Consider the following 23,224-nt stretch of genomic DNA (forward strand, 5'->3'; position numbering starts at 1 on the left):
AAGATCATACTAATCATGAAAAATGAGTCCTTGATATGTTGTCCACAATCATATGTTTAAAAGAACCTTCCACTATATTATAACGAAAGTTGTAAAAAAAGTAGCTACATGCAAAGAAATCAGGATTGGACAAGAATAATTTGCAATTTGCTAAACTCAACAATCATCTTGTTGTAAATTGGCAATACACAGTCCAATCGTCTGGTTCTAAACATTATATGTCAAAATCTAACCACTCGTGACTCTCACCAATGTACCATGGGTCACAAAGGAGAAACTAAAAGCACAAATGAAGGCATTTATTACTTCTCTAGAAGCAAATTTGTGAACAAGAAATAGAGAATAACGTATCATGTAATTGACACTTTAACCATTGTTAACTGATATGCATTTTTATTTTAATTTGTTGATTCTTAAAATTAATTATTTAGTTAATTGTAAACACCCGACCGCGTCACTAATTACTTCATTACTGTATCCAAATAAGTTAGTTCCTCTCCCACTCTAATGACTAATCTACAAGTGCAATATTATTGATTACTTCATCGGTGAAATATGCCTGAACGGCGAGACCATCAACTTTTAATGCTTCAAATCCAATTAACTTTTCAAATTTTTATACTTTATTTTGTGATAAGTATTTCTATCAAATTACTTAACTTTTTCACCAAACTTTAATATTTTTGTTTATTATTAGTAATGTAATACATATATAAAGATTATTATATTAAACTTTATTTTTAATTACTATATTTTACTTAGTATTATATAAAACAAGACAAATAAAGTAGTTCATTTGTTCCAATTTATGTAGCATCGTTTGAATTTCGATAGTCAAATTAGTTTTTCTTTGACTGTGAGCTTTTTATATGCCTTTTGAAAATTTTGACTTATTAATAATTGTGATTTATTGTACTTTTTACGTAGTTTTTAAATATATAAGTTTTTAAAAATTAATTTAAAGATTATATATCTAAATTCACAGTTAAAATTAAGAAGTTTGACGGATTAATAGTTTTGTAGTATAAATTACTACTCCTATACGTCTCTATTACTGGAGGGGAGTCTTGGCAGTAGTGACAAATGCCATTGATATGGATAAGGAATTACCTACAATTTGTAAACCTACAATTTGTATTTCTGCTCAGTCGTAAGAATCCTAAAGACTAGGTGACTACCATAAAGAAAACACAATTTTTGAATACAATATTTGAGATTTTTTTTCCGGAAAGTGATTGGTTTCTAAGATCACTTCTGAAAACTGTTAAAGTTATTGTCATGTGATTAGGAGATCACGAGTTCAAGCCATAGAAACAACCTTTTGCAGAAATACAAGGTAAGACTACAACAATAGACTCTTGTGGTCGGGTCCTTCCCCGCACAGAACGGGAACTTAGTGCACCTGATTGTTCTTGTATGTCTCTGTTTTAAAAAAAATAGTATAACAAACCGTGTTGGCCCTACATCACCCCTTTTTTCTCCTCTTGAAAAACAATGGAGAAAACAAGGAAAAAGAAAAGGTTGAATCTAGAAATTCAGAAATGAGAAATGAGCAGAGGCAAGCAACCTCCACTTACAACAAAGAGGTTGTGAGTTCGAGTTTATCCAAGAAGCAAGGTGGAAAGTTCTTGGAGGAAAGGATGTCGAGTTTCTATTTGGAAACAGTCTCTACCTCAGGGTAGGGATAAAGTTTGCGTACATATAACCCTCACTAAGTGGGATTATATGGGTTGTTGTTGCTGTTGTGCGCTGGATTCAAGATGCCTGTACCAAACTGAAATTTCCAAACTAGTAATATGATGGAAACTCCTCCTCTTCCGATCTCCAATTCCATGGCAGAAAACTCAATCCAGTAGGCTCAGCTAGTAACCTGCTGCTGCTACTACGTCTCATATTCTTTCTTCTTTCATCAACTAATTGATCTGCTCCAAAGAAGATAACAGTGATGTCGGCCAAAGAAAGCTTGGGTTTAGAGTACTGGCTTCAATGGCAAGTTGCCGTGTGTGCTCTAATCTTCATCATCCCTACTGCAGTAGCTTTGAGGCTCATGAATAGGCAGCGAAAGGACACAGAGTATCCTACTAAGTCCACAGATCTGTGGGTCCCATGTTGGCGAAATCTCCATCCTCTTTGGCTTCTTTTCTTCAGAGCTTTCGCCTTTGTTGCCATGTCCTTCTTGCTTTTTCAGACTGTTTCCAGCTTTGGCTTCTTCGACTTCTTCTTCTACACACAGTACTTAATCAGCTGCGCCATCTTCCTAATTCTCTACATATACTTATGTGTATATTCAAAATTCAGACTATATTCAAAATTCAATAGAATTTAACTGATCTGATATTCTAATTAATTGCTTAATTTCCAGGTGGACGTTTGCTTTGGTTGGGGTCTATTTTGCTGTATGGACACATAATATCAGTCTTCTCTTACAGCTCAATTTTTAGTGAATACTTGACAAGAGGGGTTGCTCCGATGGTGAGTAACCCCCACTTCCAACCGAGAGGTTGTGAGTTCGAGTCTACCCAAGAGCAAGGTGGGAAGTTCTTGGAAGGAAGGATGTCGGGTCTATTTGGAAACAGTCTCTCTACCCTAGGGTAGGGTAAGGTCTGCGTACACACTACCCTCCCCAGACCCCACTAAGTGGGATTATACTGGGTTGTTGTTGTTGTTGTTAATATGTTTTGCGGTTGATAGCTGACCATAATATGTGCTTGCATTGCAGCTGGGAACCATTATATCGGCGCGGGGATGCTGGTTATATACAAGAAATCCCCTCTCCCGGCGCGGGGAGATAGAGAAATTTCTTAAAACACCTGCTCAAGAGAATAGTAGCTTTGGGGCATCCTCTGACCAACGACTTGGATTTTGGGAAAACTTTATGCAAATTATTTATCAGGTTAGTGTTAGAGACTATCAATTTTGGATGTTTTCCCAAATACCCTAGGTTCTGGGGAGCATACAGTTATTGAAAGTGTGGGTTAGCTGCAATGAAACTTGTATGAATTCCTAAGTTTAGCAAGATAGAAAGGCAGAATTTTTCTTGTGAATATTGTTTGGTGGATGGTCTGAAACAACTTTGTTAGCCTAATTGCAATAACAACTGCTTAATTCAGCAACAATTAAATTAAAATAATATAGTATTATCTCTGATCTATAAGCTAATCTGTCACGATTGTATATGCAAAAAACTTCATATCATATGTTGACTAGGTCAACGGAAATGAAACCTTTGGAGGCTGCCATGTGTTGTCGATATGACACGTTAACTTGATTTCAAAAGGTCGATGTCACGAGAAGATGGCGAGTCGTTGACGGGGTCGAGGTCGAGGTGGTCCGAGATCCGTGGACGAGGACGAGCACCTCTCTTCGGCATGCATTAATGGCTAGTTCCAAGATTTATATTCCCAAAAGAATATTTTAATGAATATTCTTCTTGTACTATATAGGGTTTTGTGGCATATGTACCCTTATAAAGAGGAAGATATGTAGTTATAGAAGGGGATTTGACATTTTTTGTAGAAAAACAATATTGACATTCTCTGAAGATTCTCACTCTATCACATACATACAAAGTTTACCTTTATTACTTATCTATCTGTCTTTTCTAACCCGATCTAAGAAGAAAAGGCTTATCATTATCCATCATAGTCAGAAGAATCATTGGGAAATTTCACCTTTGTCGGGTGAACTTTACTCCATTATTTACTTAAATGTTTATTATCATTTATTGCTTTCTTTCATATTCTTGAGTCATTTATTACTCCATTATTGCTCCATACTATTGTTATCCAATAGTACACATGCGGTATTCTTCATAAATACACAAGTCTATCATTTGGACATTAATATTGACGGAGATTAACCTTTTTACTATAATTCTAATTGTATAAAAACCTAAATCTAAATTTTGGGTCATACAACGATAATCCAAATAGCTAAAAGCTGTTTTAAAATTGATCAACTCACATGAGTTTACTGTTAGAAATTTGATACAAGTTTTTTTTTCGTAGACTAGTGCAGGTGCTGTTATGCTGACAGATATTGTCTTTTGGTGTCTTTTGCTCCCATTTATGACAGACGAAAATTTTAAGCTCACCCTGGTGAGTCATCTTTAATTTATTTGAATGCTGCATTATATGTATCATGTTTAGCTTTCACTGCATTCCCTTTACAATATTACTCTTCCCCTCATAATCTAAAGAAAATCTTTTAGTTCAAGTTTCTAGCAAGGCACGCATCTTTCCATGTCCAATAGTTGACTATAGACCTGTCAAATGGGCCGGGTCAACCCACAACCGGCCCACATAACCCATTAAAATTGACCCTTTAACCGGCCCGTGACCCACAGAACCCTAACCAGACCAACCCATTAATTTAAGGGGCCTGGGCCGGGCTACAATATTTTGACCCACTGAACCGGACCGGACCCGAACCGTTAACTGACCCACGGGTCAACCGGCCCGGACCACCCTTATGAATGTGGTAGTAGAGCGATTAATTGACTAATTGGACGTCGACCAGCTCAGTAAGATTTATTTTAATAAAAATATTACATATATTTTTTATAAAAAGAAACTAAATCCATTCAACCCGGTGCTATCTACGATGGCTAGTAATTTCAAGTTCGTATATATGTATAAAAGTTTGAAATTTTTATCATTTATTAGTTTTTAACTTTTTTTAATTAAATTAGATTTGGCCCATTAGGGCCCGGGTTAAGGGTTACGGGTTCGGATCGGGTCAACATGTTTTGGTTAATGGGTCTAATCCGGACCGGCCCCTATATGAAAGTGAACCGGATCGACCAGGTTAAGGACCCACGGGCCAAGAGTCAACGGGTACGGGTCGGGTCGACCCATTTAACAGGTCTAGTTGACTATAGCAGTCAATATGACTCAAAGCATCAGTCATTTCTCGTGTTCTATCTAGGACAGTCTAGACTATGCACCAAATCTAGTGATATCGTCAACTTTAGATGACGGGCGAACTCGGCTATGATCAGGGTATTTGCATGAGAAATTTGGAACTTTAGATGACCACAATGATTTTGTTCCCTAATATCCTTGAGGAAATTGTTATCTTCTTAGAACACTGAGCATAGTACTAACTAATTGCAAGCTTACCTCCTAACCGTCTAAGAATTTACACTATTGTTGGGAAAATGGCATTTTGCATTCTGAATACCAACTTTTTAATGATTTAACTCCATAGTTACAACTTTCTATTTTATGTCCTGAAACAACATTATAAAAGATGAAATTTCATAGTTCTCGTAACATTATCAGACTGTGCAACACTCAAGTTACAACCTCAATGTATAGTTCAAAATACAGCTCTAACTTAAAGTAAATAGATGATCCCAAATGCCTGCCCTTTATTAGGTAACAAGTTGCATTTTCCTTTAAAGACCTTACAGAAAAATGGAGCAACATTAGGTCAATGACTCTTTTTTTGGTAACTGCAAATTTTATTAAATTACCAAAGTAGCAATACAGTTCCATAACATCACGCCCAACTCTAGTCCTAAAAAGGATAAGCGGTCATTGCAAATATAGTCCGAAGTCGAATCTCACAGAAAACTAAGGTTTTGCTGTAACTGTTAAGTATCACTAAGAAGACAAGTTCGAACAATTCCTAAGTTATAAATATTAAGATTCTGTTTTCTTACTAATTAACTAGCAAATTAAAATTGTAAATTAACAACTAAAGATACTAAGGTTTTGGGGGCAAGATTAAGGAGGTCTAGAGTTATGATTTCCTCAATTGTCGGAATCCTTCCCGCTACGTCTCCTATAATATTGCCTAAGTATTCTCTACTGATCGTGAGCACTTCCGGTATCGTAATTCTCTTTCGAGCAACTACCACAATTTACTAGACATATTCTCTCGAACTACACTTGTTGGCACTAGTTCACCGCTCACTAAGATCACACCAAGGTTTCATAATCTCTAAAGCCACCTTTAAACCCAGCATATTGATCTCTCATATACCTTGGGAGTGACGTTGTTCGACAACAACCTAAATATGCACTCTTTATCAAGCAACACACACTAAATAGGCATAATCAATTGATAGACATTCAATCAACTAAAATAAGCACGTAATTAAATAAGTAGAGAAATTCAAAGGTTAGATTATACTAAACGTAATTAAAAGTCATCCTCCAAGAGGTTCCATCAAACCTAGATGAAAAAGTTTAGCTACTCATAACCATACTAACAATCATGATAATAATTGAAAGCATTAAAATAAAGATTAAGGAAGAACGAAAGAAAAAGCTCTTGTGATTCGTTGCTTCCAAGTGTTTCTGTAGCCTTCTTACCTCTCCAATAATGTCTCTCTCTAAAAAAAAAATATAGGTTTAGAACCCCTTTTATACATGTTGGGGGAGTGCAGGGTTGAAACTACCAAGCCCTGGCCGAAATAGGAAAAGTTTCTCGCGTCAACATTTTGAATCGCGCCTGGCGCAAAGCTGGGCGCTCAATTCATTGTAGTGCTGTCTTTTGCGTTTTGAACTGTTCCTGGCTCAAATCTGGACGCCGAAAACCATACTTATCTAAATTCTTCAATTTATGCATAATCCTTCTATATCACCTCCGATTGAGCTATACGCATAAAAATATTATTATTAAGCTCGAGTCACAAATATTTGCACTAAACTTAACAAGGTTGGGGCATACTACATGCATAAACATGGATTTTTAGTCTAACATCACTGTCTAAAGAAACTAAGAAACAAACAAAACCAAATCAGGAACCAGGCTATCTAGCTAGAACATATATTTTTGAAGTACATTTTTTATTCTAGGTGAGGCTCTAACATTGCAAATATATGCAATCTCCCTGGCAATACTTTCCCATCCTCTACTTGATTTCTCAAAGACTCTCTTGTTTCTTTCTATCCAAATACTATGCACACATTCAGCATACACCACTCGAAAAATCTGAGAAGCTTGTGATTCCCTTTGGAATTTCTGATCATCCATTGCAAGTCTTGTGTATTGCTCTTAAAACGTGAAGAGAGAGGAACCATGATGGTGGATTAAGAATGCATTTCTTTCTGAGCACAAATGTGTAATTTTACAAAGTCAATGCAAACGGAATTCAACTTGCTATTGTAATTAATACTGAAATCAGCAAATATTCTTGTCACTACAAAAGAAGATATCATGCTTTCAGCAAAAAAGGGAGTTCCATTGTTAAACTTGCATATATGTCTTTATCAGAAGACTCCAAATTTCATGAATCTTGATGAGTTGATGCAAATTGAATTACTCGCATGTTTTTCTAGTCGTTGCAAAGAATTCACCTTAGTTGAAACGTCACAGGCCTTGTTCTTTTGTTCTCTTAGCTTCTTTCGTAGGGACATTTTTTTGGAAGCAATCAGAATCATTTTCAAATTGCACCTTATTTACTCAAATACTTGCTCTAATTGTTAACTTTTGTTGACATGGCAGCTAATTGGATGCATGCACTCTGTAAATGCTATTTTTCTTCTTCTTGATTCACTCCTGAACAATCTTGTAAGTGCAACAACTTCTCCCATGCTCATGTCCAACTGCAGCAAGCTATTCGGAGACCCTTACAATGATTGCTATAAGTTGTCGATATCCTGTAAAATCTAAAAGGAGAAGGCTGTTTTGTATTTCAGCAATTTACTTGGTTTGGTCTCACATATTTTGTGCTGTGGAGCTGTTGTTATGTTGTTTTCCAGTGGAGTCTACACGCGTGCTGCTTAAATTGGTAAATAAATATGTACCCATCATAGGCACATTCATATGTAAAAAAGCATTCTTTTTCTGTGGTTAATTGAAGTTCCTTGTCGCGCAGGTGGCCATATCCTTTCTTGGAACTTAACACTCCATGGGCACCTTTGTGGTAATGATTAAAGACATGCCTTTTCTGTTGGCATTCTTGATTCCTTTACAATTTAGATATCCTAAAATGGAGAAGTTGGTTTCAGGTATCTTGGTTTGGCTGCGGTCCACATCCCCTGTTACGGAATATATGCTCTGCTAATCAAAGCAAAGGGCCGACTGTTCTCGAGAATGTTTCCACAGACATTTCTTAGGTCATATTATTGATCTTCCTGCCATTTATGAAAAGGCAAAAAGGCCCAACAGCCCCTAAACTTGCATCAGATTTTAAAGCCGGAACATCAACTTTGGTCCTTTACTTAATGATTGAGTACTATTAAACACATATGACCTTCGTGGTGTTCAATTGCTACTGATGTGGAAACAACCTCTTTGAGCCGAGGGTCTCCTGGAAACAGCCTATCTGTCCCTCGGGGTAGAGGTAAGGTCTGCGTACATATTACCCTCCCTAGACCCCACTTGTGGGATTACACTGGGTTGTTGTTGTTGTTGTTGTTGTGGTGGTGGTGTTCAATTGCTACTGATGTGGACAAAGTTTAATACTTTTTACTACCACATCTTCCACTCATTCATAGTTTTTTGACACTTGTAAATGTGGTCCTACTAATTTTCTCCTATCATTACTTTGTGATATGTGTATTTTGCAGGTCCCATGAATTTTTTAAAATTATTTTCTTCAAAAAAATCTCACCAGTTCTTCTAGATATTTCATCAATATTCCACCTTGTGCATAAAATAGAAATTAAAGCCCACGTTATGCAGCTCGTAATCTCTTAAATTACAGAGAAATAGAGATATACAAGTCGTTAACATAAAAATGATTGGTAGATTCAAAATTGTAAGTAAATATCGCACCACTCAAAATTAGACCGCATCCCTGCCATCAAACCCACCCACTAAAAGGCTGAAATTAGGTCCGCCCATATCCGATCCGACCCGTCTATTTGTCACCCCCTAAAAATAACATTTTATATAAATGCAGGGTAAGACTGCATACAATAGACCCTTGTGGTTTGGCCCTTCTTTGGACTCCGCGTATAACGGGAGCTTAGTGCACCGGGCTATCCTTAGACCATCTCCAACCCAACACCAATCTTGACACCAAACACCATTTTGGTGCAAGATTTGGTGTTTTTTGCTCCAACCCAACACCATTTCTTACACCATTTTGGTGTGTGAATAGTGTTACACCAAATTTGGTGTAACACTATTCATCAACACCATTACTATTCACCGTTATTTTAATATTATCTTTTATCATATAACACTTTTAATTTAACATATTATAATTATATAATTAATTATAATTTTATATAATATCTTTATAATATTAATTTATATTTTAATTTTGGTGTTTAAAATTTATAAATTAATTGTCGTATATTTTATTTTTATATAAAATTTTAATTTTATTTTCTTATGTTATAATTGTATAAAAATATATAACCATCAAAAAAATAAAAAATGCAAAATTGAAATATAATATGTTGTTAATAAATAGCACAATGTTCATTGATTATCATAAAAATAAATATTTAATTCAATAGAGACTGACATAGATTAAATTGAAAATACATTAAATAACATAATGTGATAAGAAAATTACAACAATAATCTAGTACTTTGGAAGGCTGCTTCCAGATCCACCAATATCATTAAAATATTGAGTGTATACTCATTTTGCACTTTATAATGCATTAATAGAGCATTTATGGGAGCAACATACTAATCTTGTAAGTTGAATATTTATGTAAAAATAATACTAAATTTTATGATAATGTAATATTTATTTAATTATATCTCATCAATGATTTTATTTTTATTTGAGTTATACATTACTATGTATAATGCATAATATTTGCTTATAGGTTATATTATTTAAAAATTAAAGGTATAAAATAATTTTATATTAAATAATTATATAAGAAAGAAATATGAATTATATGGAATAAATATATAAACAAACCTTGTTGGCCCTACATCACCCATTTTTTCTCCTCTTGAAATAAAAAAAAAAAATTGAATCGAGAAATTCAGAATGACAACTACCAACCACCGTTTTTTTACTTTTCGGTTGTCGTAAGCTGACAAGAGTGTTGTTGTGACGGTAAATCCCCACTTTCAATCGACAAGCTCTGAGTTCGAGTCTCCCCAAGAGCAAGATGGAAAATTCTTGGAGGAAGTATGCCGGGTTTCTATTTGGAAACAATCTCTCTACCACCCTACGTTAGAGTAAGGTAAGGGGACCCTACGTTAGGGTAAGGTAAGTGGGATTATAACGGGTTGTTGTTGTTGGTTATGGTAAGCTGTATTCAAGATGCCTGTACCCAAATTGAAATTTCCAAAGTAGTAATAAAATGGAAACTCCTCCTCCAATCTCCAATTCCATGGCCTCTCAACTATTCCACTGAGAAAAATTTCAATCCAGTAGCTCAGCTAGTAAACTGCTGGCTGCTACTACTCCCTCTCATATTCTTTTTTTTTTCTTCAACTAATTGATCTGCTCCAAAGAAGATAACAGTGATGTCGGCCAAAGAAAGCTTGGGTTTAGAGTACTGGCTTCAATGGCAAGTTGCCGTGTGTGCTCTAATCTTCATCATCCCTACTACTGTAGCTTTGAGGCTCATCAATAGGCAGCGAAAGGACACAGAGTACCCTACTAAGTCCACTGATCTGTGGGTCCCATGTTGGCGAAATCTCCATCCTCTTTGGCTTCTCTTCTACAGAGCTTTCGCCTTTCTTTCCATGGCTTTCTTGCTTTATCAGACGGTTTCTAACTTAGGCTTCTTCGTCTTCTTCTTCTACACACAGTACTTAATCACCTGCTTTTTCCTAATTCTCTAAATATACTTGTGTATTTATTCATAATTCAGAATATATTCTGCAATTCAATAGAATTTAACTGATCTGATATTCTAATTAATTGCTTAATTTCCAGGTGGACGTTTGCTTTGGTTGGGGTCTATTTTGCTGTACGGACATATATAATAATTTCTCCAATTTCTTGCAGCTCATTATTTAGTGAATACTGTATAATACCAATGAGGTCTGGGGAGGGCAGTGTATACGCATACTTTACCCCTACCCTGGGGCAGAGAGGCTGTTTCCAATACAAACTCGGCATCCCTCCCTCTAAGAACACCCTTCCTTGTTGTTTGGGTGACTCGAACTCACAACCTCTTGGTTGGAAGTGGAGGGTGCTTACCACCAGAGCAACGCTCTCTTGTATATTTAGTGAATACTTACAGAGTTAATATGTTTGCGGTTGATAGCTGACCATAATATGTGCTTGTATTGCAGCTGGGAACCATTATATCGGCGCGGGGATGCTGGTTGTATACAAGAAATCCCCTCTCCCGGTACGGGGGGAGAGAGAAATTTCTTAAAACTGCTGCTGAAGAGAACATCAGCAATGGGGCATCCTGTGAGCAACGACTTGGATTTTGGGAAAACTTAATGCAAATTATTTATCAGGTTAGCGTTAGAAACTGTCAAATTTGGATGTTTTTATGAATTCTCTATCCCTGGAGAGTATACAGTTATGGAAAGTGGTAGTTGGTTGCTATGAAACTTGTATGAATTCCAAAGTTTTGCAAGTTAGAAAGGCAGGATATTTCTTGTGGTTTCATTTTGGTGGATGGACTGAAACAATTTTGTTGGCCTAATTTCAATAACAACTGCTTAATTCAGCCAACCGTTGCAACAAAATAATATAGTATGCTTCCAAAATTATCTGTGATACGGTTCTTCCGACATCACTATTCGGTACCAGGCAAAAGAGAGGCCCACTTTGCATTTAAAGAATAGTATTTCTTTTTTCCAAAATGAAGGAAATGAAGAAGCAAGACAAGTAAATGATAGAGTTCTGTTTTGATGTATAAGCTAATCTTTCACGATAATCCAAATAGCTAAAAGCTGTTTTTAAATTGATCAACTCATATGAGTTTGTAGTTAGAAGTTTGACACAAGTTTTTTCATCTTTTTCTCATAGACTAGTGCAGGTGCTGTAATGTTGACAGATATTGTATTTTGGTGTCTTTTGCTCCCATTTATGACGGGCGAGAACTTTAAGCTGACCCTGGTGAGTCATCTTTATTTGAAATGCTGCAGCATTATATGCATCATGTTTAGCTCTCACTGCATTCCCTTTAGAATGTTACTCTTCCTCTAACCATCTAAAGAAAATCTTTTAGTTCAAGTTTTTATCAAGGGTACGCATTTTTCCATGTCAAAAATTCAGAATATTAGTTTATACGATCAAAGTATCAGTCATTTAACGTGTTCCATCTAGATTATGCACCAAATCATGGTTATTTCTCAAAGGAGCGTGATATCGTCAACTATTACAGAAAGCTCCCATGCATAGAAAATGCAAATAGGGCGTATTGATAGTCCTTTCTACTTCATTAAAACCTCATGCTAACCTTTAAACCAGAAAAAGATGGGGGGAGAAAGGTTGGAAAGAAGGGAGAGAAACAGGTAGGGGACGGGCGAACTCAGCTATGATCATGGTATTTGCATGAGAAAGTTTGGAACTTTAGATGACCACAATGCTTTTGTTCCCTAACATCCTTGAGGAACATCTTTGTTGTCACCTTAGAACCTATGTTGCTCGGACTTTCCAAAAATATCAGTGGCTGCTTGTCGAATCCTTCAAAAATAGTACATTTTTAGAGGATCCGACACGGGTGAGGCGCCATTTTGGAGAGTCTGCGCGACATAGCTTAGAACACAGAGCATAGTTACTAACTAATTGCAAGCTTACCTCCTAACCGTCTAAGAATTTACACTATTGTTGGAAAAATAGCATTTTGCATTCTGAATACCAACTTTTTAATGATTTAGCTCCATAGTTACAAGTTTCTATTTATTTCCTGAAACAACATTATAAAGATGAAATTCCATAGTTCTCATAACATTATCAGACTGTGCAAAACTCAAGTTACAACCTCAAATGTATTGGTCAAAATATAGCTCTAACTCAAAGTAAATGGATGATCCAAAGATGCCTGCCCTTTATTAGGTAACAAGTTGCATTTTCCTTCTAAAATCATACAGAAAAATGGAGCAACAGTAGGTCAATGACTCTTTTTTTGGCAACTACAAATTTTATTAATTACCAAAGCAGCAATACAATTCCATAGCTTAGCCAACACAGCTAGCTATCCAAAGAAACTAAGAAACAAACAAAACCAAATCAGGAACCGTGCTATCTAGCTAGAACATATATTTTTGCAGTACATTATTTTTTCTAGGTGAGGCTCTAATACTGCAAATATATGCAATCTCCCTGGCAATACTTTACCATCCTCTACTTGATTTCTCTAAGACTCTCTTGTTTCTTTCTATCCAAATACTATGCACACATTCAGCATACACCATTCGAAAAATCTGAGAAGCTTGTGATTTCCCTTTGGAATTTCTGATAATCCATGCAAGTGTTGCTTATTGCTCTTAAACGGTGAAGAGAGAGAGGGACCATGATGGTGGACTAAGAATGCATTTCTTTCTGAGCACAAATATGTAATTTTACAAAGTCAAGCAAAGGGAATTCAACTTGCTATTGTAGTTAATACTGAAATCAGCAAATACTCTTGTGACTACAAAATAAGATTGCATGCTTTCAGCAAAAATGGAGCTCCATTGTTAAACTTGCACATATGGCTCTATCAGAAGACTCTAAAGTTCAATAACCTTTGATGTAAATTGAAATGTTTTCCTAGTCGTTGAAAGAATTCACATAGTTGAAACGTCGAAGGTGTTATTCCTTTTGTTTTCTTAGCTTCTTTTGCAAGGACATTTTTTTTCATGGAAGTAGTCTGAATCATTTTCAAATTGCAGCTTATTTTACTCAATAACTTCTCTAATTGTTAATTTTTGTTGACATGACAGCTAATTGGATGCATGCACTCTGTAAATGCTATTTTTCTTCTTCTTGATTCAGTCCTGAACAATCTTGTAAGTGCAACAGCTTCTCCCATGTCCATGCCCAACCGCAGCAAGCTTTTTGGAAACCCTTACAATGCTTGCTATAAGTTGTCGATATCCTGTAAAATCTAAAAGGAGATGGCTGTTTTGTGTTTCAGCAATTTACTTGGTTTGGTCTCACTTATTTTGTCCTGTGGAGCTGTTGTTATGTTGTTTTCCAGTGGACTCTACACGCGTGCTGCTTAAATTGGTAAATAAACATGTACCATCATACGCACATTCATATGTAAAAAAGCATTCTTTTTCTGTGGTTAATTGAAGTTCCTTGTCGCGCAGGTGGCCATATCCTTTCTTGGAACTTAACACTCCATGGGCACCTTTGTGGTAATGACTAAAGTCTCTGTTGACATTCTTGAATCCTTTACAATTTAGATATCCTAAAATGGAGAAGTTGGTTTCAGGTATCTTGGTTTGGCTGTGGTCCACATCCCCTGTTACGGAATATATGCTCTGCTTATCAAAGCAAAAGGCCGACTGTTCTCGAGAATGTTTCCACAGGCATTTCTTAGGTCATATTATTGATCTTCCTGCCTTTTTTGAAAACTTCCCAGTTCAATCTCTAAATCTTCAAGATTTTCTTGGTCATATAGGAGTGATATAGGATAACACGGAGTTCAAACTTCACGGCATGATCACAATAGCATTGGCATACTGCAACATGCCCCTCAAAATGCACCTTTTGCTAATCTATCATCTATCTTATGGCATGCAGTGGCAGGATTGCTATGGAGAAGAAGCACACTTGAAGCAGAATATAACGAAAAAGTACTCTAATTTGAGGTTGCTGTTGTTGTATGCATATACAAGAAACAATATATAATTGCTTTTCTCAGCGACACAATTATACTAAACAAACTTCAATATATAATACAAATGGTGCCCACTCTTACGCACCATGTGATTGCCCAAAAGCAATGCTTAGATGAGTCCAATTTCAGGGTTGCTGTTAAACAACCTACCTCAAGCTTGTGATACTTATGAACACAGTGTAACAACAACAACGACCAAGTAAAATCCCACAAAGTCCACAAAGTGGGGTGTGGGGAGGATAGTGTGTACGCATAGAAGTTGTTTCCGATAGAACTCGCCTCAAGAAGACGACCACAGTGTAAGCAAAACAGAATAAATTGACATGCAAACTAATGTATTCAATTAGGTAAGAATAAGCAGCTCTTTCTATAAATTAAAGTGAAACACATTTATCCTACAACAAAGATCAGTGCTTTAAAATTGTTTCTATTGATTAGAAGCTCATTCCCATTATATTCCAACCACAACAGCTACTAGCTTGAATCACATCACCTCTAATTTCACTTAAATTCAAAAGTGGGAGGTATAGACGAATCAAAACTCTCCAAAATCTCCACCTTTGATCCTCCGCCAGTCTTCTTCTCTTCCTCTTTCTTTCCTTGCCCAAATAACCCTCCAAACCACGACGATGAAGACGAATATGACGCCATCGATTCTTGTGGGGCCTGACTACCCGGAACATGGGCTTGGGCCCCACCTGGTAACCCTAAAGGATCATCAACAAAAATTGGGGCTTCCTGAGGAGGAACCATAACTTTATTCAACATAATACCAGCACCTTCAATGAGCGCAAGGAGTACTCCACCGAAGATCGCGGATCTTGACGCTGCACGTACACCTTGCCGCATCTGAAGAAACCCTCCGGTGGCGGCGCCCGCGAAAATAGAGTTCCAAGGATCTTCCTTTTGTCGGACGTAAACCATGGTACAGTCAAACACGGAGAATAAACCGCCCCATACGGCAAAGCTACCGCCGATCCTCGGCGCGTTCATTCGAACCGCTTGTGTTCCACCGATGAACCGCTCGCCTTTGGGTGAATTGTAGATTCCTTTGATGAAGTGGAAAGCGGAGCCGCCTACAGCGCCCATGCCGAAAGCGCCGCCGAGATCGTCGAGGATGCGATCTGGACATGGTTCTCTAGAAGTTTCTGGCGTTCCCATTGGAGAGAAGAAGAAAAATAGGGTTTTGGAAGGGTTTTGGGGAGGAGTTGAAAGCCGTCGTATTTATACTTCTTTTAATTTACTTGAATGAAAAGGCAAATGGCACTGAATGTTACTAAAAGGTAAGTTTTATAGAGCATTGGTTAGGCCTACCATGTTATATAGAACTGAATGTTGGTCGGTAAAGAACTCACACATCCAGAAGATAAAAGTAGCTGAGATGAGGATGTTGGGGTGGATGTGCGGGCATACAAGGATGGATAAGATTAGGAATGAAGATATTTGAGAGAAGGTGAGCGTAGCCCCCATGGAGGACAAGATGCGGGAAGTAAGACTCAGATGGTTCGGGCACATTCAGAGGAGGAGCACTGATGCACCGGTGAGGAGGTGTGAGCGACTGGCTGTAGTGGGCACGAGGAGAGGTAGAGGGCGACCTAAGAAGTATTGGGGAGAGGTGATCAGACAGGACATGACGCGACTTAGGATTACTGATGACATGACCCTTGACAAGGAATTATGGAGGTCGAGCATTAAGGTTGTAGGTTAGGGGAAAGTTGTGAATATTCCTACAGTACAATAGAGTGAGACTAGCTAGTTAGGAGTTAGACTAAGAATGTCATTGGTCGTCTATTGATGCAGGGCTTTACCTGCTAGTTTTATTATACCAGCCATCTATTTCGTATTTCGTATTTCGTATTCTGTATTTCATATCTCTTATATTGCTCTTATATTGCTGTTATTTTATTATGCATTTTTATGGTACTAATATATCGGCTTCTGTTGCTTCTTTTTTTTTTTGAGCCGAGGGTCTTCTGGAAACATCCTCTCTACCCTTCGGGGTAGAGGTAAGGTCTGCGTACATATTACCCTCCTCAGACCCCACTTATGGGATTTATACCGGGTCATTGTTGTTGAAAAGGCAAATGGCAAAATAGTAAATGCATTACTTTGCCTAAAAGTTAGGAATTAAATATCAACCACTTCTGTGGAATCGCGATATGGAAATATATAGAAGGAAATGCTCCTGATTATCAAGGAAGTGTAGCAATTCCCCGGTAGAAAAGCCATTGAAATTAAACTAAGAAGAAACTAAGAGAAAAGAAAGGAAAATGCAGAGATAAAATTGGTTTTTATTCGATATAGACTACAAAAGGTAACTATTCGGTATTTAACTAGAAAACAACACAACGACCTAAACACGTGTCGACTAACAATAGTGACACCTTTAGGGACTGAAAAATAAATAACAAGGATTCAAATAATAATAACTAAACTTATTTTTCGGTCCGTAAAGGTGTTACTACTGTTAGTCGACACATGTCTAGGCCGTTATGTGTTTTCTAGTTAAATACAGTGTAGTTACCTTTTATAGTCCATATTGAATAAAAACCAATTTTATCTATGTATTTTCCTTTCTTTTCTCTTAGTTTCTTCTTAGTTTAATTTCAATGGCTTTTCCCACCGAGGAATTGCCACAGGAACCAAATAAAAAAACAAAGATTAAGATTACTTAACTGAGTAGTTTATATATTCTACCTTATTTTAAAATTTATATGATAAATTAGTATAGTTTGGTGTAAACAGCAGATTTAATTAAATATAGCTGATATTTAAATCAAGTCCCTAGTATAGATACATGTACTATGTCCTGTAACAACTATATCGTAAGCTATATTACATACATTGCGTCTAACTTGATATGGCATAAACCGTTTATATTCCTTAGTAAATCACAGTTAAGAGTTATGTTTCCCCTCAAAATGAGTAATAATTAAATTTGTACACGATTTAAAGGATACGTGATTTAATTCAATACGAATGTCTAAGAATAACAAGTAATCAAATTAAAGAAAAATGAACGATCAAATCAATCGTGATGTGATGATCAAGCATGATCTTAAGTTTGAACATTGAAATTGGAAAATTTTCACATAAGAACAAATGAGATCCCTACTTTTCAATTGTATAGCTCATATTTCAATTTACAACCAACTAACCCAAAAATAATAGGCTAGGATTCAACATCCAACTCCAATAGGTTCTCGAAATTACTATTTAGTTTTAAAAAAATGCTCAAGCTTTTAAATTAATTTTCAGATCAATAATTGTAACTCAAATATTAGTTTAACAAATCAAATCCATTTGAGTGGTGAAAATTAGATTTTTAACAAGCTTAAATATGTGGGTTTAGATTTCGAATTTGATTTTGTGATAAATTTGGAGTGGGTGTTATTTAGAATTGTTAAAAATAGTATAAGGAGGTTATATATAATATTTGAAGTCATTTAATGGAGATTTGGACTAGTTTTGAACAAGAATTACAACTGAAAAACATGAAAGAAGTTCGTTTACATACGCTTGAATAAATGTGTATAAAAGTGTATAAAATGTGTTTCTGCACTCATATACACTATTATACAAGATTATACATAATTATACAAAAAACTGACTTCATCTTCTTCCTTGCATCTTTTCTGAAATTTAACTCAAATCTTACTCAAATCTACTCCAAATCACTTCAAACTTAAATTTTGAATTCCTTTTGATATTTTCAATCAATTGGAATAACACTTAATCCAAACAACTAACAAACTCAAAAAATCTTATTTTTGAAAGCAAAGCGTTGAATGACCTTCAAAAGTGGACTTCTACTCTTCAATTTTCTTACATTGCAACCAGGTGACACGGGGGAGAAACAGTAATGGCGGACGACCCCTTGAAGCATATGTAAAAGATGTAAGAAGAAAAGAGAGTGAAAACAATGATTGTGAGAACACATATTTAACTCCATAGTTTTTAGAAGCAATGGTTGTAAGAACATAGATTTTGAATTTGCTAATGCTTTAAAAATATGTACAATATGGGCTAGGTCGGGTAAAACTTAAAACATAGGCTATTTTTTTGTTATGGTGTGAAGTCAAGTGTATTTTCTTGTAATTCTTTAATTGAAATTCGTCCTCGATCAGACCCTCAATATAAGCTCGGCTGCGATTAAAGAAGAGAATAACCGAAGAACGCTTTGAATAATAACTAGAAGACAAAAACAAAATTTGTATTACTTTGATATGCGTGTTAACAGTGTGCAAAATAAAAAAATCTCCCCTTTATATAATAGGGGAATTTTAGTCCTAATACAAGTCTAAATAAGGTACAAAAAAAAATTTCGGTAAAAATCAATCCGCAGTTGATATCGGACAGGATCCACGCTGTAATATTCGGTTGAGGGCGAATATTACGACTCCCTATTTATCATGACCAACCGTTCCTCCTTTTTCTGTGGTCTCGAAAATTTACTTGGTCCGGGTCCGTTATTTTGTGGTGCCTGATCCAAATACATTGTTCACTTCTCCCGAGTTCCGATACGAGAAATCCTTCAGTCTTTCTTGTAGTTGCGTCGAGCAGTGCTTCCCTCTTGTTTCCTTATCAGGTAATCGAGAAAAAAAATTCCCCCGATTTTACCCATATACAAGTTATTCTAGTATTAGAAAAAGAAAAATGTCAAAATGTGACAATTGGGAAAAAGAAAAACATCATACAACTAAAAGAATGTCCACTCCCACTATTATCCAAAAATGACTAACCTTGCAGTTCCCATGTAAAAGGGGAAAAAGAATTCAGCTTATTAAAATGAAGAGAGTAAAGCTTTATTAGCACAAGTATTAATATACTAAACCTGATTTGCACATTAAAAAAACACATCAGTGGTGCAAATATCTGAACCATTTCTGCTTCAGCAGCCTAGCTGCTAAACTGAAGCATTAATTTTGTCACCGGAGCTGAAGGGAGCATCTAAGCAATTGGGTCGGGTAGGTGCACAAACAACCATTTTTAGAGATGCTATTATGTGTTGTTGTTTAATGTGTGTTGTTATTGCTATTGCTCAGTTGTCGTTTTTTCTTAAGTCGAGGGTTCTATTGAAAACATATTTCTACCCTCACAACATAAGGATAAGGTTTGCTTACACTTTACTCACCTCAGATCTTACTTGTGGGATTATACTAATTTTTTGTTATTGTTGCTATTTAAAGATTAGCTAATACTTATTTTGTCCTAAAATTTTGATATAAAAATCTTAACTTCAAGACAATTGAGGACATCTCTGCCTAAAAATTGAACTGAAAAACTGAAATTAAGGATACACTAGCTAATCTCTAAATAGCAGCCCTTTAAAGTGGCTACCTGGTGTCATTTCTACTTGAGTCAGTCATTTCTTCTATTTTATCCAGCGGGCCTAAACCCGAAATGCATGTCTGAAGGGCAATAAGTGGTAAAAATAGCACGGTCTAGCCAGCTTTGGACTGGTCATCCAAAAATAATCAGCGTTTACCAAGTCAATGAAAAATAACCACTATTTTACTGCAACAGAGACCGGTCCAGCATAATATATTGGAGTTCGGTGCACCTGTGTATGAACTTCCAGCATATTATGCTGGACCAGTATACTTTACTAGCTTCAGTATAATATACTGGAGACTGGAGCACCGGTGTTCCAAACTCCAGTATATTATGCTGGACCAGTATATTATACTAGAACTCCATTATATTAGACTGAAGTTCCATTATAATATACTGGAGTATTATGCTGGAGTATTTTTCCGGATTTTGAACAATATTTTCGTTCAAATTTATCTTTGCATAAAAAGTGGCTAAATTTCGATTACCTTTAAAATTGTGGCTATTTTTGAATGACCACTTGTAAATCTGGCTATTTTTTAATTTCTCCCCAATAAGTGGTCCGTTGCACGAGCCAGGCCCAACTAGTGCAAGGGTTTAATAGTAATTGCGAAACGACCTTGCAGCTTCGTAAAACCCTAATAAACCAGTGCGGTGTCCACTCTTTCTCTTCCCCTGTATATTAACAGAAGCTAAAGGCGAGAGGCGGCTGACAAACCCTAATCCCATTTTGCTATCGAACAGCGAAGATGCAGATCTTCGTGAAAACCCTGACGGGTAAGACCATCACCCTTGAGGTCGAATCCTCCGACACAATCGACAACGTGAAGGCAAAGATCCAGGACAAGGAAGGCATCCCACCGGACCAGCAGCGGCTCATTTTCGCCGGAAAACAGCTCGAGGATGGTCGAACTCTAGCTGATTACAACATCCAGAAGGAGTCCACTCTCCATTTGGTGCTCCGTCTCCGTGGTGGTGCTAAGAAGAGGAAGAAGAAGACTTACACCAAGCCTAAAAAGATCAAGCATAAGAAGAAGAAGGTTAAGCTTGCTGTGTTGCAGTTTTACAAGGTGGATGATTCTGGAAAAGTCCAGAGGCTTCGTAAGGAGTGTCCTAACGCTGAGTGTGGTGCTGGTACTTTCATGGCTAACCACTTTGACCGTCACTACTGTGGTAAGTGTGGCCTCACTTACGTTTACAACAAGGCCGGCGCCGACTGATTCTTCTATTTAGCCCATGTTTTTGTGATGTCGTGGATTTTCTCTATATTCTAGAACCGTATTTTGTAGTTATTTGGAAACTTCAGTAAACAGTATTTGCTGGATTGTTCTCAGTTTTGGATTATCAAAGTGAAATTTATATTCCTATTTTATCCTTCTTTATGTTTCTGGATTTGTTTGTTGACAAATGTTAGTACATTTGTATACAAAATGGTGACTCTTTGGGTAGTATTAGCTACTAGGAACTGTGGCAATATTTGACATAAGAAAATCAGTCTGTGCATTTAGATTACTAGTTTTTCTTCAGAAAATGAACTAGGAGGTTCAAACTATCTTATTCCTTTGAATTCACTGACCATTAAATGTACTTCAAGGTTACATTTCTAGGTTACTTTTGGTGTCATGTAAGTGTCAACTTCAATAAAAGTGTGGCATGGTTACGTGACAAGACAATTGGATTCGTTCTTATATGTATAAGAGTTTTCCTTTTGATCCTGAACCTAGAAGTCATAAGACAGCCCTGAAATCTATGATTTGGATTCATCTTTCTCTGACCAATGTAACTTCATTTCGATGGCCAATTTCCATATGCCTATTAGAAAAATGTCATAGCAGTCTCAGGCGAACACCGAGTGTTAGTTCAATGGTCAAGTGTTTGATTTAGATAGCAAAGGTCCAGGGTTCGACCCCCCTGCGTACATGACTTTTATACTGGATTTGTTGTTTTAGTCTCAATCAAGCCATTATTATGCGTCTTCTTCCTTTCTTCCAATTTTTGTCACAGCTAGATGTCATCTCCCTAATGCTTATGAATGAAACCTTTACTGAGGGTTTCTACTTAACCTACAAGTTTACATAATCTTCTTCTATATGCTGGGAAACTCACTTTTGTCAAGCTTCTTTCCTGGAAAGCTTTTGCACTTGTCCTATTTCTCATTTTTCTTCCTATGTGGCTTGATAGGTAGTTTCTTTCTTCATTAATTGATACATGAAAGATGACTTCTTGTTGAGTTTGCCCTTTGAAGTCATGCTCCTGAATTATTCATGCATTTCTTTAGGCTGAAAAGGGATTGAAACAAAGAGCATTGCTTTATTAACCATAAGGAGAATAAAGAATAGAAACTTGAGTTGATTCATTTCTATGTCTGTTCCTTACAATTGATTACTACTACAAACATTGAAGAATATACCAGTAACAACACATCTTTCTCAAGGACCTAGTTGAAATCTGTCGATATAGATTCAATAGGGAAGAAAAGATTTGATAGGATCATGGTTAAAGATAGTCTTGTATGGTAGTGTTGAGACCTGGGAAGTGTCAAAGGAGGGGATCAAGTGGAATAGACAGCTGATCCATCTCAGCTCATCATTAAAAAAGTTTGCCTCAAGGGCACTTAGTATTTTTAGATGGACTTGCCAACAGGGAGCAGTTGCAAAATGGTTGGGCAGCTCCCAGGGTTTTGGTCTAGTGGTAAGAGTGCAACACGTGATATGTGGATTAGACACATGTCACGTGTTCGAGCCCTATTGCAAATAGAAGCTTGGTATTTGAGTGGAGAAGGGTAGAGGGGTGGACTCGTTTTCCCCGGAGTTTCAAACCTTGTGCCTTGGAATTTCTCAGTTATTAAAAAAAAAACGTCTCAGGTAGCAGCTCCAGTAAGAATTTGCTCCTCTTTCTTATCTGTATCATCTCGTATTTTTGCAAGTCACAGTCCCTCTTTGTTAGAGAAGGCTGCGAATTTGGTCTTCTGAATTTTTATATGACTAGACATCCATTGAACTTAACATATTCCATCTTGTTGAGTTCAATGGTACAAAAATGCAAGGTTGAAGGCCGCTTAAGGCCTTAATTTTGAGCTTGAAATATTGAATAGTCCATTTAGACTATTGTTTCATCTTCTCATTTTTTCTCAGCACAATCCTCCTTATGTTAGGAGTTTGACACTTTACTGTTTCAGATGCAATCATCCATGTATTGGGGATTGTTGGGTGACTTTC

The 23,224-nt window shown here is 36.6% G+C and overlaps 4 protein-coding genes across 6 annotated transcripts; 3 read left to right on the plus strand and 1 right to left on the minus strand.

Moving 5' to 3' along the window:
* The first annotated feature begins 1,491 nt into the window (after positions 1–1,491).
* LOC107825352 (uncharacterized) lies at positions 1,492–8,468 on the plus strand. The gene is made up of 8 exons (XM_075249024.1): positions 1,492–2,232; positions 2,363–2,396; positions 2,720–2,893; positions 4,008–4,097; positions 7,456–7,521; positions 7,650–7,741; positions 7,829–7,876; positions 7,962–8,468. Exons 1-8 carry the CDS (start codon positions 1,946–1,948, stop codon positions 8,080–8,082), a joined length of 912 nt encoding a protein of 303 aa, XP_075105125.1. The 5' UTR covers positions 1,492–1,945; the 3' UTR covers positions 8,083–8,468.
* A 1,504-nt stretch (positions 8,469–9,972) lies between these two features.
* LOC107825353 (uncharacterized) lies at positions 9,973–14,774 on the plus strand. Of its 3 annotated transcripts, none has more exons than XM_016652203.2 (9): positions 9,973–10,112; positions 10,814–10,847; positions 11,176–11,349; positions 11,867–11,956; positions 13,768–13,833; positions 13,962–14,053; positions 14,140–14,187; positions 14,265–14,372; positions 14,576–14,774. In XM_016652203.2, the coding sequence occupies exons 1-9, from the start codon at positions 10,060–10,062 to the stop codon at positions 14,607–14,609; spliced, it is 699 nt and encodes a 232-aa protein (XP_016507689.1). In that variant the 5' UTR covers positions 9,973–10,059; the 3' UTR covers positions 14,610–14,774. The 3 variants fall into 3 exon arrangements, with proteins under 3 accessions (XP_016507689.1, XP_016507688.1, XP_016507687.1); XM_016652202.2 differs by lacking the exon at positions 9,973–10,112 and adding an exon at positions 10,219–10,685 and having other exon boundaries at positions 14,454–14,774; XM_016652201.2 differs by lacking the exon at positions 9,973–10,112 and adding an exon at positions 10,219–10,685.
* Positions 14,775–15,015: 241 nt separating this feature from the next.
* Positions 15,016–15,941, minus strand: LOC107825354 (mitochondrial import inner membrane translocase subunit TIM17-2-like). Its single transcript, XM_016652204.2, has one exon. It carries the CDS (start codon positions 15,831–15,833, stop codon positions 15,174–15,176), a length of 660 nt encoding a protein of 219 aa, XP_016507690.1. The 5' UTR covers positions 15,834–15,941; the 3' UTR covers positions 15,016–15,173.
* Positions 15,942–20,651: 4,710 nt separating this feature from the next.
* Positions 20,652–21,383, plus strand: LOC107825355 (ubiquitin-ribosomal protein eS31 fusion protein). The gene has a single exon (XM_016652205.2). It carries the CDS (start codon positions 20,756–20,758, stop codon positions 21,224–21,226), a length of 471 nt encoding a protein of 156 aa, XP_016507691.1. The 5' UTR covers positions 20,652–20,755; the 3' UTR covers positions 21,227–21,383.
* Positions 21,384–23,224: the final 1,841 nt, after the last annotated feature.

Source organism: Nicotiana tabacum, chromosome 3, assembly GCF_000715075.1.
Source record: "Nicotiana tabacum cultivar K326 chromosome 3, ASM71507v2, whole genome shotgun sequence".
Classification (NCBI taxonomy): Eukaryota; Viridiplantae; Streptophyta; class Magnoliopsida; order Solanales; family Solanaceae; genus Nicotiana; species Nicotiana tabacum.

What these genes read in the sequence shown, in the direction of transcription:
- LOC107825352 (XM_075249024.1), top strand. Translation starts at nt 1,946, where the DNA reads ATGTCGGCCAAAGAAAGCTTGGGTTTAGAGTACTGGCTTCAATGGCAA. An exon ending in TGGTTGGGGTCTATTTTGCT is followed by an intron (nt 2,397 to 2,719) that starts GTATGGACACAT and finishes CTTGCATTGCAG; the next exon opens with CTGGGAACCATTATATCGGC. An exon ending in ACTCCATGGGCACCTTTGTG is followed by an intron (nt 7,877 to 7,961) that starts GTAATGATTAAA and finishes AGTTGGTTTCAG; the next exon opens with GTATCTTGGTTTGGCTGCGG.
- LOC107825353 (XM_016652201.2), top strand. Translation starts at nt 10,399, where the DNA reads ATGTCGGCCAAAGAAAGCTTGGGTTTAGAGTACTGGCTTCAATGGCAA. An exon ending in GTCTTCTTCTTCTACACACA is followed by an intron (nt 10,686 to 10,813) that starts GTACTTAATCAC and finishes CTTAATTTCCAG; the next exon opens with GTGGACGTTTGCTTTGGTTG. An exon ending in TAATGCAAATTATTTATCAG is followed by an intron (nt 11,350 to 11,866) that starts GTTAGCGTTAGA and finishes TTTTTCTCATAG; the next exon opens with ACTAGTGCAGGTGCTGTAAT.
- LOC107825354 (XM_016652204.2), bottom strand. Translation starts at nt 15,833, where the DNA reads ATGGGAACGCCAGAAACTTCTAGAGAACCATGTCCAGATCGCATCCTC.
- LOC107825355 (XM_016652205.2), top strand. Translation starts at nt 20,756, where the DNA reads ATGCAGATCTTCGTGAAAACCCTGACGGGTAAGACCATCACCCTTGAG.